The 16259-nt window shown below is 42.4% G+C and overlaps 1 protein-coding gene and 1 long non-coding RNA gene across 2 annotated transcripts in view; one reads left to right on the top strand and one right to left on the bottom strand.

The window, feature by feature from the left end:
• The window catches only part of PHLPP1 (PH domain and leucine rich repeat protein phosphatase 1), a 212419-nt gene that overhangs the window by 185319 nt on the left and 10841 nt on the right, over positions 1-16259 (top strand). The window contains exons 14-15 of the mRNA XM_049620260.1: positions 9642-9772; positions 14629-14733. Coding sequence (XP_049476217.1) covers positions 9642-9772; positions 14629-14733 — 236 coding nt within the window. The remainder of the gene's footprint in view (positions 1-9641; positions 9773-14628; positions 14734-16259) is intronic.
• LOC125914711 (uncharacterized) lies at positions 4703-14635 on the bottom strand. Its single transcript, XR_007455398.1, has 4 exons — positions 14545-14635; positions 13367-13464; positions 10871-11014; positions 4703-6346 (listed from the first exon to the last, which is right to left on the bottom strand). It is a non-coding gene; the product is annotated as an uncharacterized LOC125914711 (long non-coding RNA).

Here is a 16259-nt window from a genome sequence, read left to right as displayed (position 1 = left end):
TGAGGTGCTGGAAAACAAAGGGATTTGTGTCCATGAAGACCGTAAATTGGCGGCAGAAACAGTCTGCAGTTCGCGACTTCTGACTCAGGGTAGATCATAGGATGAAACCAGCCTGCCAGAATGAAAGCCACGTAACAACTTTTTAGTCATGATTTTTGGTGCAAAAGTAAGGAGTTATTTACATATAATGTATTTTTGCATTTGTACCTTAGCATTTCTGATCGTCAGTTTTGTGCGTAGTAAGAAATAACTCCGTGGTTATAGACTTGGAGCACATTTTAATCTCCTAAAAAGGAACCAAAGTCATCTTTCTTGGCCACCCTCCAGGCACTTTCTGTTATGATCTTTATGTATCAGATTTAAGAAATTATGTAGACGTTTGAAGACACTTTATTTTTTTTAATGTTTGTTTATTTTTGAGAGAGAGAGACAGAAAGGGGAGAGGCAGAGAGAGAGAGGGAGACACAGAATCCGATGCAGGCTCTGGGCTCTGAGCTCTCAGCACAGAGCCTGACGTGGAGCTCGAACTCATGAACCGTGAGATCATGACCTGAGCCGAAGTCAGACGCTCAACCGACTGAGCCACCCAGGCGCCCCACTGAAGACACTTTAAGGAGCATGCATAATCTTTCACTACAGTGGTTTTTATCCATTTACATGGTTGAGGTATATACAAGTCATTTTCTAAGTATGTGCATGCTTTGGGCCATGATATATTTTACCTAGAGCACACTATCACTTCGTACATCACTGGCATTTTAGAACATTGGTTATAAGCTCATAGGCATAGTTTACTTCTGCTTTCCATATAGTACCTTTCACAAGGGTGAAGAGGCAGGGCTCTGAAAGGAAACAGACCTGGAATTTTATTCCAGCTAAAAGTTCCTCAACTGCTTCATTTCCTCATATGTAAACTGAGGGAAGACGAATCCTTCCTTTGCAGTCTTGCTGTGAGGATGAGGGAAATCCTCCGTGTGAACATTTGGAATAGGAGTGGCAACAGGAAGAACCCTGTAATGTTAGCTATAATTAATACACTCCTGATGTGGTTCAGCTGTGATCATATGCAGCAGCTATTCTGGCTGATGACCATCAAAATCTGGAAATTTGTTACGTAAACAAATACTTCTTTGCCTCCAGCACTGGCACGAGGTTGACAGCTAAGCTTCCCAGGGCTCCTGTCCTGCCCATTACTGGACACGGGGGCTGTGCTACGACAGGGACCTATTAAACTGGTCTCTGTGCGCCGTGCCCGGTGGGGCACCAGCTCGAGAAGGGAAGAGTCGCAAGAACAACCTCCCGTTTGCTGGTCTTACTTTCTGCACCTGTCTTTTAGTGTTTTCTTACTCGAAATTGTAGATGAGGCTTTTTTTTTCCCCCAAGTATCTGGTTTAAAGTACAGATAACAGATAGACATTTAAACTTTTCAGGCTTTAACTAGATTTTGCAAAATCTGACTCTTCTTCTGTGAAACCGAATCCTCTCCAAGACCCTTGCTTGCCTTCCTGGATTCTAAAGTCGGTCGGCGCCTTGTAAATCTGTTTAACGCCTTCCCGTTGCCTTCGCTCTGTTTGACTTTATCGCTCCTTTAAAGGTTTTACTTGTGGTATTGCTTTTTTAATGGTTTTCTTTCTTTTGTTCTTTGACTTTTCTTTTTATCCCAGCTACTATACCTTAGCATTCTCCGCATGTTAACAACATCCGGTCTTTACCATGCAGCGCTTCCACTACCAGCAGATAGAGGTTTTGTTGTCGGGGTTTGCTCTGGGATGGGAGTGGCGGTGGGCACCCTCTCGCATCCTTTATGTACAGAAGTATCCGTTTTGCAGCCCTGGGCAGCTAGTGTCGAAAAAGTAGTAGATCTGTTGTTTTAGAACTCTGAGCTGAAATGTCATTGTCTCACATGAGAATATTTTAAATTGCTGTGTAAGCAGGTACACGCATTTAAACCAAGAAAATTCTTGGTAAAAAGAGTTGCTGCATCTCAAGTGATAAAACACCTGGGCGCCTCTTCACCGCAAACTGAGCTCTAAATTAGCATGTTTTTAATGTAAAAGAGATCATTTTTATCCTCAATTGAAACACTCGGCCTATACTAAAATTTCATTGTTGAGTTAATAACCCTAGATTATATTCCTATTGCTTCTTGAAAGCAAAGTGCCACAATTAAAGTATATCATGAATTAAGATCCTTGCAGTTATAAAACCTGAGCAGGTAACATGATTTAAAGAGGGACGGGCCCTGGTATATTTAACTAGCTTGTTCTCTCCATACGGTCTCATCTTGTAAGACGTTAAAGGAAAGTGCTTATTCACAGCTTTGTTACCGAAGCTTCAAAGCCAATTACTATTTAAGAGGGTAAATAAGTTCCCCTACTAAAATATATATGCTAAAATATATTTTTTTTAACTTGAGGAACTAAGCCACTATTCTTGTACCCCTAAAACAGGCTGTCTGCACCCTCCTCTAATCTTGGATAAAATTTAGGTGTGGCCTTTTCTCATGTTGGTACATTCAGTGACATCTGCTCATCCTCCAGCATCAATTTCTGTACTTGGGCAGGAAGGTCATAGGAGTTGGTAGTAGGGGGGCGCCTGGGTGGCTCAGTCGGTTAAACGTCCGACTTCAACTCAGGTCACAATCTCACGGTCCGTGAGTTCGAGCCCCGCGTCGGGCTCTGGGCTGATGGCTCGGAGCCTGGAGCTTGCTTCTGATTCTGTGTCTCCCTCTCTCTCTGCCCCCCCCCCCCCCCCGCCCCGTTCATGCTGTGTCTCTCTCTGCCTCAAAAATAAATAAACGTTAAAAAAAAAATTTTTTTTTTTTTAAATAAAAAGAAGTTGGTAGTAGGAAAAAGTATCCTTTCAGAATTTTCCAGTGAGCCCACGTGGACCCAGTGCCAGAGCACTTTTGTTCCTTGGTTTTATTGTCTTCCCCTTTGTTTATCTCTTTCAAATTAGTCGTCCCTACCTCCAGTCCTGTATTCCTGGAGCAGGTTGTGTTCTATTCTGGTTCTAAAATAGACAGGCTTTGTCTGGATGTAGATCAGCTCTCCGTGGGCTAGACAGGAAAACATGATCCCAGAGTCACCACATAAGCCAGACTCTGCTCGCTTAGTCCTAGGCCGAAGTCTGCACTTGGGCTACTAGTGGCTGATGAATCCAAAAAGCAAAAGTGACCATGAATACAGTGCTCGGTTCCCCAAGTTCTTAGTTGAGTAACCTCCAGTTGTTGATTTATTCTAACCCTTTTTGCAGTGTGGTTTGAGTAGGTAAAACAAACAGGTGATACATATGGTGAGTGAAATTTGTAGTGTAAACACCACGTCAGCGATTTCTTTTTTAAATTTGACATGTTCCTGTGGCATCTTGATTTTAATTACTGGGTGAACAGTGTCTTTTAAAGTGTTTGAAATTTTCTGCAGATTATTTCCATGCTGTACTGTGCAGTAATAAACTACTTGGATAAGTTGAGTGAACTCACCTCTAGGATCTGTGTTCTTTTCACGGGGAAATGCAGCATGAAGTATTTTTAATATGCCACACTCTTGAGAACACTGATTACAGGAAGCTGAATATCCCTTGGAATCAAACTCTGTTTGCTGTTGTTTGTAAGGTGAGGTGAGAGAGAGAGAGAGAACCAGTTCTGTGATAAAGACACAAAGAACATGGGGAACTGCTGGGTCAAATGGATGAAAGAAAAGGGATTAATTCTTCGGAAAGTAGGATAATGCAAATGAAGACAGATCAGGGACCAGTTCGGTGTCAGCCCGGTAGAGTAGCTGACCTCGCAGACTTTAAAGGTCATGGAGGCATTTGTCCTGTGTATCTAAAAACCAGAAACTGGGAGCAGTCGTCACTAGGGTTCTAGAATCTGGGTCAGTAATAATTAATGTAGGGGATCTTCTAACGTGCCAGGAATCTTGTGTCCATTTCTGTGTGGGGCAGGGCTCCTGACAAGGGCAAAGGAAAGGGATGACGCAGCGTCTATAGACCACAGGTGGCCGTTCATGCCACTCTTCTCCCTGCCTCACTCGTGACAGAACAGCAGGGAGCCAGGACTGCATATGCTCTTTCAAAACTGGAGTAACGAATTAAGTCAGACTAGTTTGTTTGATAGTTTTTAAACTCTAGTTGACACAATTATTTCAGCAGATCCTTTTAACTTCAGAGCCATGTCCTTTCCAACAAAACGCCGCGTGCATCGTATGCGGTGGGGCATGGATACGTGCAGATGAACGAAAGGAGCGCTCGTGGCTGAGTCCTCAGGAAGTAGGCAGTGACGTGGTCACCGTCATGCTCTTCAAAGTCTCCTGCCCCTAAGGCTGAAGAGAAGTGAGCTGATAGGCCCAGAAGTCTGGGGTATGGCCTGAAATCACAAGCAAATTTCTCTCAAGTCTCCTCTGCAATCTAAAATCACACACTCCTTTTGCATTCTGCTTTTTACCATTTCTGTTAGTTTTCGTGTAAACATAAAGGCCCTTTCTGTCCATCATCTTTGAGTAAAACTGAAGCCCACAGAAGCATGGGCCAGGTGCCCTGTAACTCTGTGATATTCCTACCACTGCATCCTTCCAAAGGCACACATAACCAATTTTAAGAAGTAGCGATGGAAAGGAATTGCTCAGTTTATATAAAGAATGCATTCGTTCCTTCTTTTTTTTTTTTATTTTTATTTATTTTTGTGGGAGAGCGCAAGTCGAAGAAGGGCAGAGAAAGGGAGACAGGGGATCTGAAGCGGGCTCTGCACTGACAGCAGTGAGCCCAGTGTGGGGCTCAGACTCACAAACCGCGAGATCATGACCTGAGCCGAAGCCAGACGCTCAACCGACTGAGCCACCCAGGTGCCCCTAAAGGATGCCTTTTCTTAAAGCCAAATTTTGCAAATAATTTAGTTTCAGTGTTTAAGGGAATTCGTGTTTGGGGAAATGGAATACTATTTGGTGGAATGAGGATTTTTTAAAAGAAATTTTTACCCTGATTGTTGTTTTTATCAAATTATTGCCAATAGAGGTGTTCTAAATCTAAAATCCAGTTGAGAAAAATCACAGTATATGTAAATATAGAGAAGGAAGACTTATTGAGCAGGGAAGGGGCAGAGAGAGGGGGAGACACAGAATCCGAAGCAGGCTCCAGACTCTGAGCTGTCAGCAGACAGCCTGATTGCAGGGCTCGAACTCACAAACCACGAGATCATGACCTGAGCCAAAGTCAGACACTCAACCGACTGAGCCACCCAGGCGCCCCTATATAGAAAAATAGAACTCCAGCTTTGGGTTTGGAGTCTGAGTATCTTTGACAGGTTCTCACTGGCTCATTTAGTTAACAAGTTTACTTAGATATATGAACGTCCTACAGTAATGACCACTTAGTCTATACAACATCAGGAATAAATATAGTTTAAGTGTTTCAAGAGAATCTGGCTACAAGTTACATAGTGAGAAACGATACATGTGTATATTTATTTTACTATTAAGCTAAAAGGCTGTGTCTCCTAACTGTAAGAGAGGGAGGTAGTACAGACCACTTCTACCTGAGACACAGTCTCTAGCTTACCATCTGGTCCCTGCCTGCCTCTCCGCCATCCCCAGCCACGCCAGTCACTCGTGGTTCGTGTCCTGGTAAGCCGTGTGCTATTCTCTCTCCCTGGATGCCCTCCTGTTTTCTCTGCCTCGTTATCTTCGATTCTTCACGAAAATCCCCTCCTGGAAGGCCCTCTCGGAAGCCTTAACCTGTCACACCCGTGCACACTTGTACCTATTACTGATTCGCAGCCGGAGGGAGAATCATTTCCCACTCTGGCCTGGGAATTCCCCAGGGTGGGGACTGTGATGCCGTCTCTGTAGATCCCTGACGTCTGGCTTATTGTCTGCCACCAGGTAGGTGCTAAATCAAGGCTCTTTTGGATGAACACTTGCATTTATTTGCTTCTTAGGAATTCGTAATGAAAATTAGTGAACCTGTTCGGAGGAAAATCACAGTGTATGTAAATACAGAGAGGGAAGGCTTTATAAAAGATGAAAGGTCTTCTTTTGCAACTCCCTAAAAGGTGGGGCGGTTTAAACAATATACATTTCTGAACAATTACAGAAATAATTACATCAGCAGCTTTTCCCGCCGTGAGGGCACGGGAGTGCAAAGGTGATTGGGAGTGCCCCTTTGCGCTCTGGAGGGCCGCGTGGCTGCGCTGGTGGCCTGGCTGTGGTCTGAAGGCTGAAGCACGCGGTTGCAGAATTGCTCAGGGTTAGCAGGTGACTCTGCTGTTTCCGGGCAGTCCAGGCGATTACTGGGGGGATAATAGGTAATACACTGCTGTGAAAAGTGATACGCCCGTGTCTTTGGTAAGGTTCTGTGAGGAAAACATAATAAAGATATCAGAGCTTTGGTGATAATTATACTTAAATGTCGGATCAGTTCTCTTTAAGATGCACTGATTATTTTCCTGTGCTCTTAGCTAAACGTATTAGCGGTCCTTTCCCTCTAAATCTTGAGTTCCTCCAACTATGAGTTATCTCACTTTTTCCAAGGGTTGGATAATTCTGTTTTGAGTATTCTTACCAGAATTTTGTACTATAGCCAAGTAGTTTTTGTAAGCTATGTCCTAAAATAGGCCTGAAAGAGGGAAAGGTAACTCTGTAGGCTGATTTAACATTCTATTTAATAATGTATTTTCAAGAAAATTTTAATGCATTGAACAATAGAGAAACATACATTAAACGTCATGGAATACGCAAGCACTATTTTTTTTCTCCAGTCTCACCCCCAAATTTTCTGTTTTCCTAGTGGTAGCCATTACAACCACTCAGTCAACAAGTGTTTGTGGAAGACTATTAAAAGAATAAGGAATAGAGCTTGTAAGTAGAGCACTGAGTGGCTCAGCGCTGGGAACCAACACCCTGTAATTTTCATGATCAAACCTCCTCCAGTGTATAGAACCATGAAAGGGTATTTCTCTCCTTATCTGCCATTATGCTATTTACTCCAGACTGAACTTAATCTCAGCACGCCTATCTCCGTTTCCATCCTAGCGGATTGAATTACTGGAGGATCTTCTCGGAAGATTCGTTCATTTCTTTGTTCAACAAATAATTGTCTACTAATTCCCAGGCATTTGTGGGCATCTGTTCTCTGTGCTGCACTAAGGACATGGGGGAGGAGCCACCGGCCCTGTTCTCTAGGAGCTCGTAGCCTAATGGGAGGAATAAGTAAGCGGAAACTTTGAACGAGGGGTCCTAGTGGAATTGGCGTCGAGTTGAGACTGACAAGAATGGGGCAGATTGTACCAGGTAAGGGGCGAGGAAAGCCTGAAGAGTCCCGGTCACAGAGCAGTATGTGCAGAGCCCAAGTGAGAACATGACACACGCGGGAACTGGAATTAACTGTGACACCGCTGAATATAGAGCGCAGGGAAGCAGGTGCTGAAAGGTGGAGATGAAGGGCCTTATTTGACAGGCTGAGGAGTCTGGTGGCAGATTGGAAGGCAGTAGGGAGTGACTGAAAGACAAGCCCGAGTGCGATCAGATGGGATTAAGCACATCACAGTCCCCCTGACAGCCCTGTGGGGAGTGGGCCGGAGGGAGATGAGACAAGAGCAAAGTCAGGACCCCCGCGGTCCCAGACCTCCCTATAGAGGCGACAACACTGTGGGACAGGGCACAGGAACTGGCTGCAGTGAATTAAGGGCCTTGGGGGGAGGGGGAAGGGGGAGAGACAGAGGGACTTGATGGTGGTAAGCACCACTTCTGAGAGGATTATTTATAAAGACAACGCCAGCATTGTCGTCATAAATAAACACCTTACTGAACTCATTTTATAATTTGGTAATTTAAAGAATGAGCAATTTTACACCGGCAGAGCTATGAGTGTTTAAATCATTAGGTGAAATTAGAAAACGATGCCTATCAATTTCATAAAATTCCATAATGTTCTGAGATGTCTACAGTCTTTCCCCATAGTTCATGCTCTGACCTTGTTTTTGTTTCTGTCAACCACCCGTTCTAAGTTACGCACACCAGCCAGTCCTCAAGCTTGTGTTTCATCACTGCCCAGCACATAGCACTGGCAGCATTTGCCTTCTCTGTGCTGATGTACACGGTCTATCCTGATGGAACAGCCCATCTTTAGTATTCTCAGTATTAGTGGTTTTTCATTACAGTCCAGTTGACTATTGATGCAACCATTATTTATAAATGGAAAAACAAAACAAAAAGATGACCACCTCCCTATTGATGTTTAGGCTCAATGAATATATGTCTTCTGCCATTAAAGGTGCTAGGAGTCCAGATATGGAATAAGTGATGAAATTGTATCTACATTTATGTTTTTTTTTTAATTTTTGTTTATATTAATAAGAAAAATTGGATACTAACACTGGTTATGTTAGGGCACTACATATAAAGGCAAGTTTTCTAAGCTTTTCCACTTGTCCAACTTTTTGTAAAGTGGTTACAACACTCTCATAATACACAGTAATTAAAATTACAATATAATTTTATATCGTCGCTACTGCCTGAGAGCAAGGGTATAAAACAATTTGTGTGGAAACATTGCATTATTTGAAGTCAGTTGAGAATATTTTTCTCCAAAAATATAGGTGTTCATTCGGTCTCTGTCCCTCCCCAATCCATAACAGATTTAAGTTAAAAATTTTTTCCAAAAAAGATGATTTTGTCTGCTTTAAAGATTCTGAAATTCTTGGATACAATTTGCCTTTCAAACCATCTTAAGATTTTTAACAGGCTCTTGAGGCATTTTCTGAAATCATAAGAAGGTGCAGCCTCAAGCTGGATAATTGAATTCTTCCTACCCCTTTCTGCCAAATTATGGATTACATGTTCTTTTCTCCGGAAAAATTGCCAATTACTCCTTTTCCCTCTTGTCGATGGTGAGCCACCTTCTCCTCCGGTTCCCTGCTCTCAGAACACAAACGCAGCACCTCTTTTAGGGCTTACCTCAGTTTTGTGAGAAAGGAGGTATTATCCCCATTCGCAGATAACACAAGTTTTGTTCTAATCAACATGCTGACCCTTTTTGTCATTGTTTTCGAGTGATTTTAGGCAGGAGCTGGTGGAAGATCTAGGTACTGGATGCCTGGGGGGTGGGATCCTTATTTGACTCCTGCCTTTTTCCTTGCAGGCGGCAGGCAGGCCCAACAGCTAGTCTTTTACCAGTTTCTTATTGAGCTTCTTTTGAATTATCTTCTCATTTTGAAGGTGTCCCTGCCTTCCTCATCTTGCAGGTATTTTGATTTAAGGAAGCCCCTTCAAAGTTCCATTTCGATGTTGACTCTACCCCTTATGGCCATAACAGGTGTGGAGATTTTGTGAGCAATCAGAAAAACTATCCTTGGGATTTTCAGCTAATGCTTGTTGTTTTACATGTAGAGATAAACTTAAAAAGATAACGAGGGGCAGAATAAAGAACACGGGTTTTCTGTGTTAACCAAAGAAAGTGAACATTTTAGCTGCAGATAGCAGAATCTGTTTTAAATGTTTATGGGAGGGTAGCAGACAATCTTATTTTTCTGCACTTGGCCAGCATAGTCTAGTGAATGGCAGACTGATTCTCAAGCAACGGGTAGGAGCATAGAGCCACCTGAACCACTTGTCCGGGCCATCACTTCCGGTTTCCCCTTCTTGTTGCAGTGCGTGGACCTGAGCTGTAATGAGCTAAGCGAAGTCACTTTACCAGAAAACCTGCCTCCAAAACTACAAGAACTAGACCTGACTGGAAACCCCCGACTTGCCCTTGATCACAAAACCCTGGAATTGCTGAAGTAAGTATCTCGTGATGCCCTGCAGCCCTGTCCACGTTCACGGACAACGCGATTTGTAACTCAGTGAAAACATTAAACAGTATGAAGTGCCCGGTGGCTTCTTAGCTGTATCTACACACATTTGGAGCGATTTGTGAGTCCATAGTTCACCAGAATGGAGGGCCAAAAACAATTTCAAATAGGTGGATACTCAAGTGTCCTTTCAGAAAGTCTTTGAGGAAGTATCCAGGCAAAAAGAGAATGAGAATAATGAATACAAAGGGGGGGGGGGGTTGGATATAAAGAAAAACTCGGAGGAGAGCCATGAATAACTAAGACATAAACTTACATCTCAGTTACTGAGGATATGGTGTGATGCTTAATGCAAATGTTAGGAAAGGATTGAAAGAGATGCATGATGTGGGAAAAACTAACAATCTGGTAAAATGCAGATGGTTTAAACAAAACTGGGAGTGTGGGATAGTTAGATCCTGCTAAGTTATCGTGTTTGGGGAAAGAATTCATTGATAGTGTCGTTCTTGATGTCGACAAAGAATTGCAGGTTGAAGTTCACTGGGTAAAACATTAAAGGAGGAAACCTCATTAGAAAAAAACCGTCTTTAAAAATTTCTTCTCACACATCTCTAAATGTCTGTCAAGAGAATTGTGCTTCATAATTGAATATTATATAGCCATTAAAAACAATGCTGTAGGAGTCCCTGGGTGGCTCAGTCAGTTGAGCGTCTGACTCTTGATTTTGGCTCAGGTCATGATCTCACGCTTCATGGGTTCGAGCCCCACGTCCGACTCTGCTGACACCTCAGAGCCTGGAGCTCCCTTCAGATTCTGTGTCTCCCCTCTCTGCCCCTCCCCCATCCATGCATGCATGTGCACCCTCTCTTCTCTCAAAATAATACACTTAAAATGATGTAGAGTTAAAGATCCCTACGTATGAAGTTCAATGAGAAGAATATTTTCAAAATATTTGTATGGTATGTTCCCACTTTTTCCAAAATAAATTTGTGTGCATGTGTACACCTAGAAAATGCCTGCAAGGATATAAAAATGTTAAAATAGTGTTATTCTCTGGATGATAGGATTATGGATGGTCATCATTACCTTCTTTAAACTTTTCTGAATTTTCTTGCAGCCAGCTTAAGTCTCGGACACTGACACACGTTAGTCATTGTGTTTGCCTTCTATGCTTAAGCCCTGTTGTGCTGTCTCCTGCTAAAAGTCCTCTGCCGTTGTCTTAGAACAAAACTGAAAAGGAGGAGAATTTTAAAAGAGCAGTCATTAATATTATCCTAGGTGTTTACTGCCAGCTAAAATCTGAATATCGCTCGAGGCGATTCCTGGATGGAATTGGCCTAGTTAGTGCCTGTTTGTTTCAGGTACTGATTGATTTCAGTCTATAATTGAGGAGTACTGCCTAAGCAGAGTGTCCTAGGAGAGCTGCAGGGGGTCTAGGCGCTCTGTACTTTTTCTCAGTTAGTGGAGCCTCGGCCCAAATCCTTGAGTCTGTCCAGACCTCAGCTTTCTCCTCCATATGATGAGGAGGAAGTCCTAAGAGACTTCTAGAACTAAGAGTACCTGGATTATCAAAATATATTTTCATCTTAACGCAGCTAGCTTTTGAGTATTTTTATAAATATATGAAATTTTGCATAAAACAATTATATCAAAATTAAGTTGAATTTGTATTACACACCAAAATAAATTAAAGCTAAATTAAAGAACTCTATAAAATGAAATAATTTCTAAAAGTAAGAAAAAAAATCACATGAATATATTCACAAGCCAGAAAACATCTTTTTCTGTCCAAAAGTGGGAGGTGGGGGTGGGAGGGTGGGGATCGCAAAAGTAGAAATCAATATATATAATTGGTTTTGATATTTCTAAGTATTTAAAAATACTTTGTATACACAAAAGTTTGAAATCTCTTTCCAGGAAAAAAACCAAGAGTAAATCTAAAAGGCAAATGACAAACTAAGAAGAAACAGTGGCAAAAAAACAAACAGGAAAAATACAAGCATTAATATTCTTGTTAAAAAATGTTCTTAGAAGAAAAGTACTCGAACAGCAAATAAGTGAAGGAGGTTAACATTTCACGAAAGAAGTACAGATAGTTGCATGAAAATGTCATGTTCAAACTTACTAGTATATCAAGGAAATATTAATACTTCCCCCCTCAAATTGGTGCTGCTGGAGTACTGTAAATTGAACATAACTTTTCTTAAAAGCTATGGACTCTGTGTATCAAGCCTTTAAAAATATTCATATACTTAGATCAAGGTTTTCTATGGCAAAATTCATTCGAACAAATAATCAGAAATGTGGTATTCATTTTAGGCACAGAGGTGATCATCAATCTAATTATATTTAGGATGAATATAACGTGACATGGGACAATGTTCATGACGTAATTAGAAACAAGATGCAAAACCACATATTTATGATTACCCCACTATTATCCGTAAGAAAAATCTATTTGTTAAAGTCTCTGCAATGGACATGTTACTAGACTGGCCTGAGCTACTACAAAGCATCAGATGTGTGTTCTAAGATTTAAAAAAAAAAAAAAAAAAAAAAAAGACATGGGCTCCTGGGTGACTCGGTTGTCAGACTCTTAATTTCGGCTTCTTAGGTCATGACCTCGCAGTTTGTGGGATCAAGCCCTGCATCAGGCCTTGCGCTGAGAGCTCAGAGTCTGCTTGGGATTCTCTCTCTCCCTCTCCCTCTCCCTCTCCCTCTGCCCCTTCCTCACTCGTGCTCGCTCACTCTCAAATAAGCTACGAAAAATAAATTTAAAAAAATTTAAAAATTTTAAAAAGGAACAGACAATTAAATCACGTTTTTTCTTTTAAAGAATTATTTTGAGAGAGAGTTCTCATGGTGGGGGGGGGGAGGGGCAGAGAGAGAGAAAACCCCAAGCAGGCTCCCTGCTGTCAGCGCAGAGCCTAACACGGGCTCCACCCCAGGAACTGTGAGATCATGACGTGAGACGAAATCAAGAGTGGGACACTTAATCACCTGAGCCACCCCGGGGGCCCACATAACACTTTTATGTAAAAATGATGCCTTCTGTTTCACAGCTGGGAGGCTGTGGCTTCTTAATAACTTGGAAGAGCTTCCGTATCTACTGTATTTCTTGTGCTGTTGGAGGGATGGCCTGTTTATTCTGTGTGAGACCGGGTAAGGGCATAGGCTGACGCTTCTGCGTGACTGTGACTGAGCTCCGGCTCGCATGTTCTCTCAGACTCCTCGGAAGATGTGCAAGAGTCAGCGTTCAGGTCGTTTGGGACAGCTGCTCAGCCACCCTGTATCAGCTGGGCAGAGAAGGAGAAACCCCTGCTTCACTGGGAAGCGTTTGGGGGGCGGGGGGTAGGTCAAGGATTGTTTTTTTTTTCCGTTCATACTCAGGCTAGGGGAAAAAAATAGCATACTCAGGCCGGGAAGTGGCATTATTTCTTTGAAGGCTCTGTGTTCTATAATAAAAAGCATAACTGTCTTTAGAAATGAGCCTTCAGTTTTTCTCTGGAATTCAGAAAGGCAGCAGAGATGCAGTGAAACCCTTAGTGATGCCTTACTAAGAAACCCTTTGCATGTGCTTACCGTTGTGCATGGGTGAAATCTGCTAGCAGGGTCCCATGAACAGCAGATAACGGCAGACTCATTCAATGCCCCTCTTTTCTTGGTAGGAATGACAACTTCTGAAAAGAGGATAAATAGCCCTGCTGTAAAATAAGGTATTAATCTCATTTCAGGATTTTCCGTTGGTGCTTTTTTGGCTTTTGAGGATAAAGGGAAGAGCGAATGTTTGCTGCCGATTGAGAGTAGAAACTTTTCTTTCACGAAATATTTTTAAATTTCAAAGAAACCGCCACCAGCTATTTCTAAAATCAAAGTGAATGCAATTAGATATAGATTTCCTTCTTAAAGTTGAAGGGTTGTATTTTGGAGTTAATGAATGCCAACACATAAATTCTTGGGGTCATGACAAAAGTGTTTGTGTTAAGAGACGACACACATGATTTTTCTCTTAAGTGATAGAGGGAGAAAACTAGTAGCAACTTATAAGTGGGATTAAGTTCACCATGCGGTAGCCAGCCTTTTTCAAAACCTATTTCACATCTGCAGAATTTCCTGTTTGGGGGCACAGAATGCTTTCTAGTAGGGTGGATTTTAAAAACCCCATTCAAGAGTTTACGCTTTTAGTATTTCAGTGTTGGGTCCTGTTGGGCCAGTTGTGGCAAGTGAGATGACTTCTCTCCCAGTTTAAATCCACATAGTTCATGTGTGATTTGTTGAAATACCCCTTCCATAATTTTATGGCTATTAGTCTTAGCATGATTGGCCGTGCGAGTGAGGAAAGAACCGGAAGCTTCGGGGATGGCAAGTCCTCAGGATTTGTGAAACCTCTGAAGGGGCGAAATGGGCAGAAATTGGATTTGAGGATGAATGTTGCAGAATTTGCTCACAGCATTCAAATACAGTATAATTGTGGCTTAGATTTGTTACTTTTCAAATCTGGTGTTCATGTTGTAAGACTACACCCAACGTAATGTTTTCTTTTCTCATGCCGAGGTTGAGAGGGGTCCTTCTCGCTCCTGGGAGACAGCCGCCATCTAGGGCGATGTGTAAAGGTCTCTAATAACCACCCTAGGACGCTGACGAAAACGAGTTTTCAGGCTCTGTCTATATAACGCTCCTTTGCTTTCGCTTTGTTGAGTAGCTAGTTCTTCTGGCTGATAAAAGATTTCAGACACATTAAACACAGGAGTGGTAAGTACCTGGTGCTTAGCAGACAAAGGTAGCAATTCACACATTATTTGATTCTAACGATTCCGATTCCCGTCTCTTCCTTTTCTCGTTAGTAACATCCGCTGTTTCAAGATTGATCAGCCTTCAGCGGGAGATGGATCTGGAGCCCCAGCTGTATGGAGCCACGGCTACACCGAAGCTTCAGGAGTGAAAAACAAGTGGGTGAAACTCTGGAGTGAGAACCACCTCCCCCCCCCACCTCCTTTCTTTAGTGGGGAAGATGCCCAGTGCTCGCACACACTTTCCTCGGGTAACGTTTACTTGAACAGGAGTCCCCAAAGCGAGGCCACCTCATGACTTACATTTGAACACTAGGTTAAGCCTTGCTTGGCATCACACACTCTTCTCTTTGTGAGATGTTGCTAGGATACGGCGTAACTGACACATCACGTCTGTGTGAGACTCCAGTGTTTGGAGAAGACGTGAGTATTGAAATGCATCCCTGCCCTTTTGAAAAGCCTCTTTATCTTTCTCTGAAGCCTGTTTGCCAAGCAAAATAGGGGCTAGTATTAAAGGAGAAGTAGCCTTGATTGTCCATATTCAGTCACTTCCGGTATTGATTAGTCAGGGTTCTAAGAAGCTAGTTTTTACAATCTAAGTTATCCTGGAAGGAGTTTCATGTTCATTCCCTGTGACATCACCTGCTGGTCCGGCCACCGGGACTTGTCCGTCTCAGTTTCTTTTCCTTCCTTGTCCCACATGCAAATATTGATTTTCCTGAGAATTGTAATCAAGCTCTTCAGGCTTGCTTGCTTTTTATGAAGAGGTATTAATAATTAGTACCAGAAAGGGAAACAATCCTATAAATTAGAATAGTCATAATTAGCTAAGGTATCAGAACACAAAATATTGGGAACAGGGAAAGAACCAAGTGGAACACGATTCATTACTACCTAAATTAGTATTCAACCCTGGGTTCACATCAGAATCAGGTAAGGAACTTTAAAAAAAATAATCTTCAACCAAGCCCAGTATTTCAGAATGTTTTAAAATCTCCCCCAGGTGATTTTAATGTGCATCCAGGAATGGAAACCACTGACTAGCTGAATACCTTTCATGGAAAATAAAAGGTACAATTGTGGTTGCCATGCGGACTGCTTTCTTCTTTTTTGAGATAGAAAGTAGAATCAATTCAAGTTCTGGGTCTGACACGTTGAGCCCTTCTTCTTCCCCTAAGGGTGTGCCCTGGCTCTGTGCGGTCCAGAGAATAGGTCTAGTCCCCATCTCGGCGCCTCTGTTCCATTTGCCTGATAAAGGTTGTGCCCGAGCTTTGGTTGTCGTATTCGTTCTGTGTATTTTGCACTGTGTTATCATTGTATTTGGGGGAGAAATCAGTATATTCCTTTATTTATTTTTTTTTTAATTTTTTTTTAACATTTATTTATTTTTGAGACACAGAGAGACAGCATGAACAGGGGAGGGGCAGAGAGAGAGGAAGACACAGAATCGGAAACAGGCTCCAGGCTCTGAGCCGTCAGCACAGAGCCCGACGCGGGGCTCGAACTCACGGACCGTGAGATCATGACCTGAGCCGAAGTCGGGCGCTTAACCAACTGAGCCACCCAGGTGCCCCTAGTATATTCCTTTAAAGCACCCAGAGTTCCTTTCTGGAGATCTTTTTAACTTAGAAGACCTTATGTCTTGGTTATAATCAAGTGTTCTAATTCTAGACCTCTGTGTGAAA

This window comes from Panthera uncia (assembly GCF_023721935.1).
Source record: "Panthera uncia isolate 11264 chromosome D3 unlocalized genomic scaffold, Puncia_PCG_1.0 HiC_scaffold_8, whole genome shotgun sequence".
In the NCBI taxonomy this organism is placed as follows: Eukaryota; Metazoa; Chordata; class Mammalia; order Carnivora; family Felidae; genus Panthera; species Panthera uncia.
This window is presented reverse-complemented; position numbering and strand designations above follow the sequence as displayed.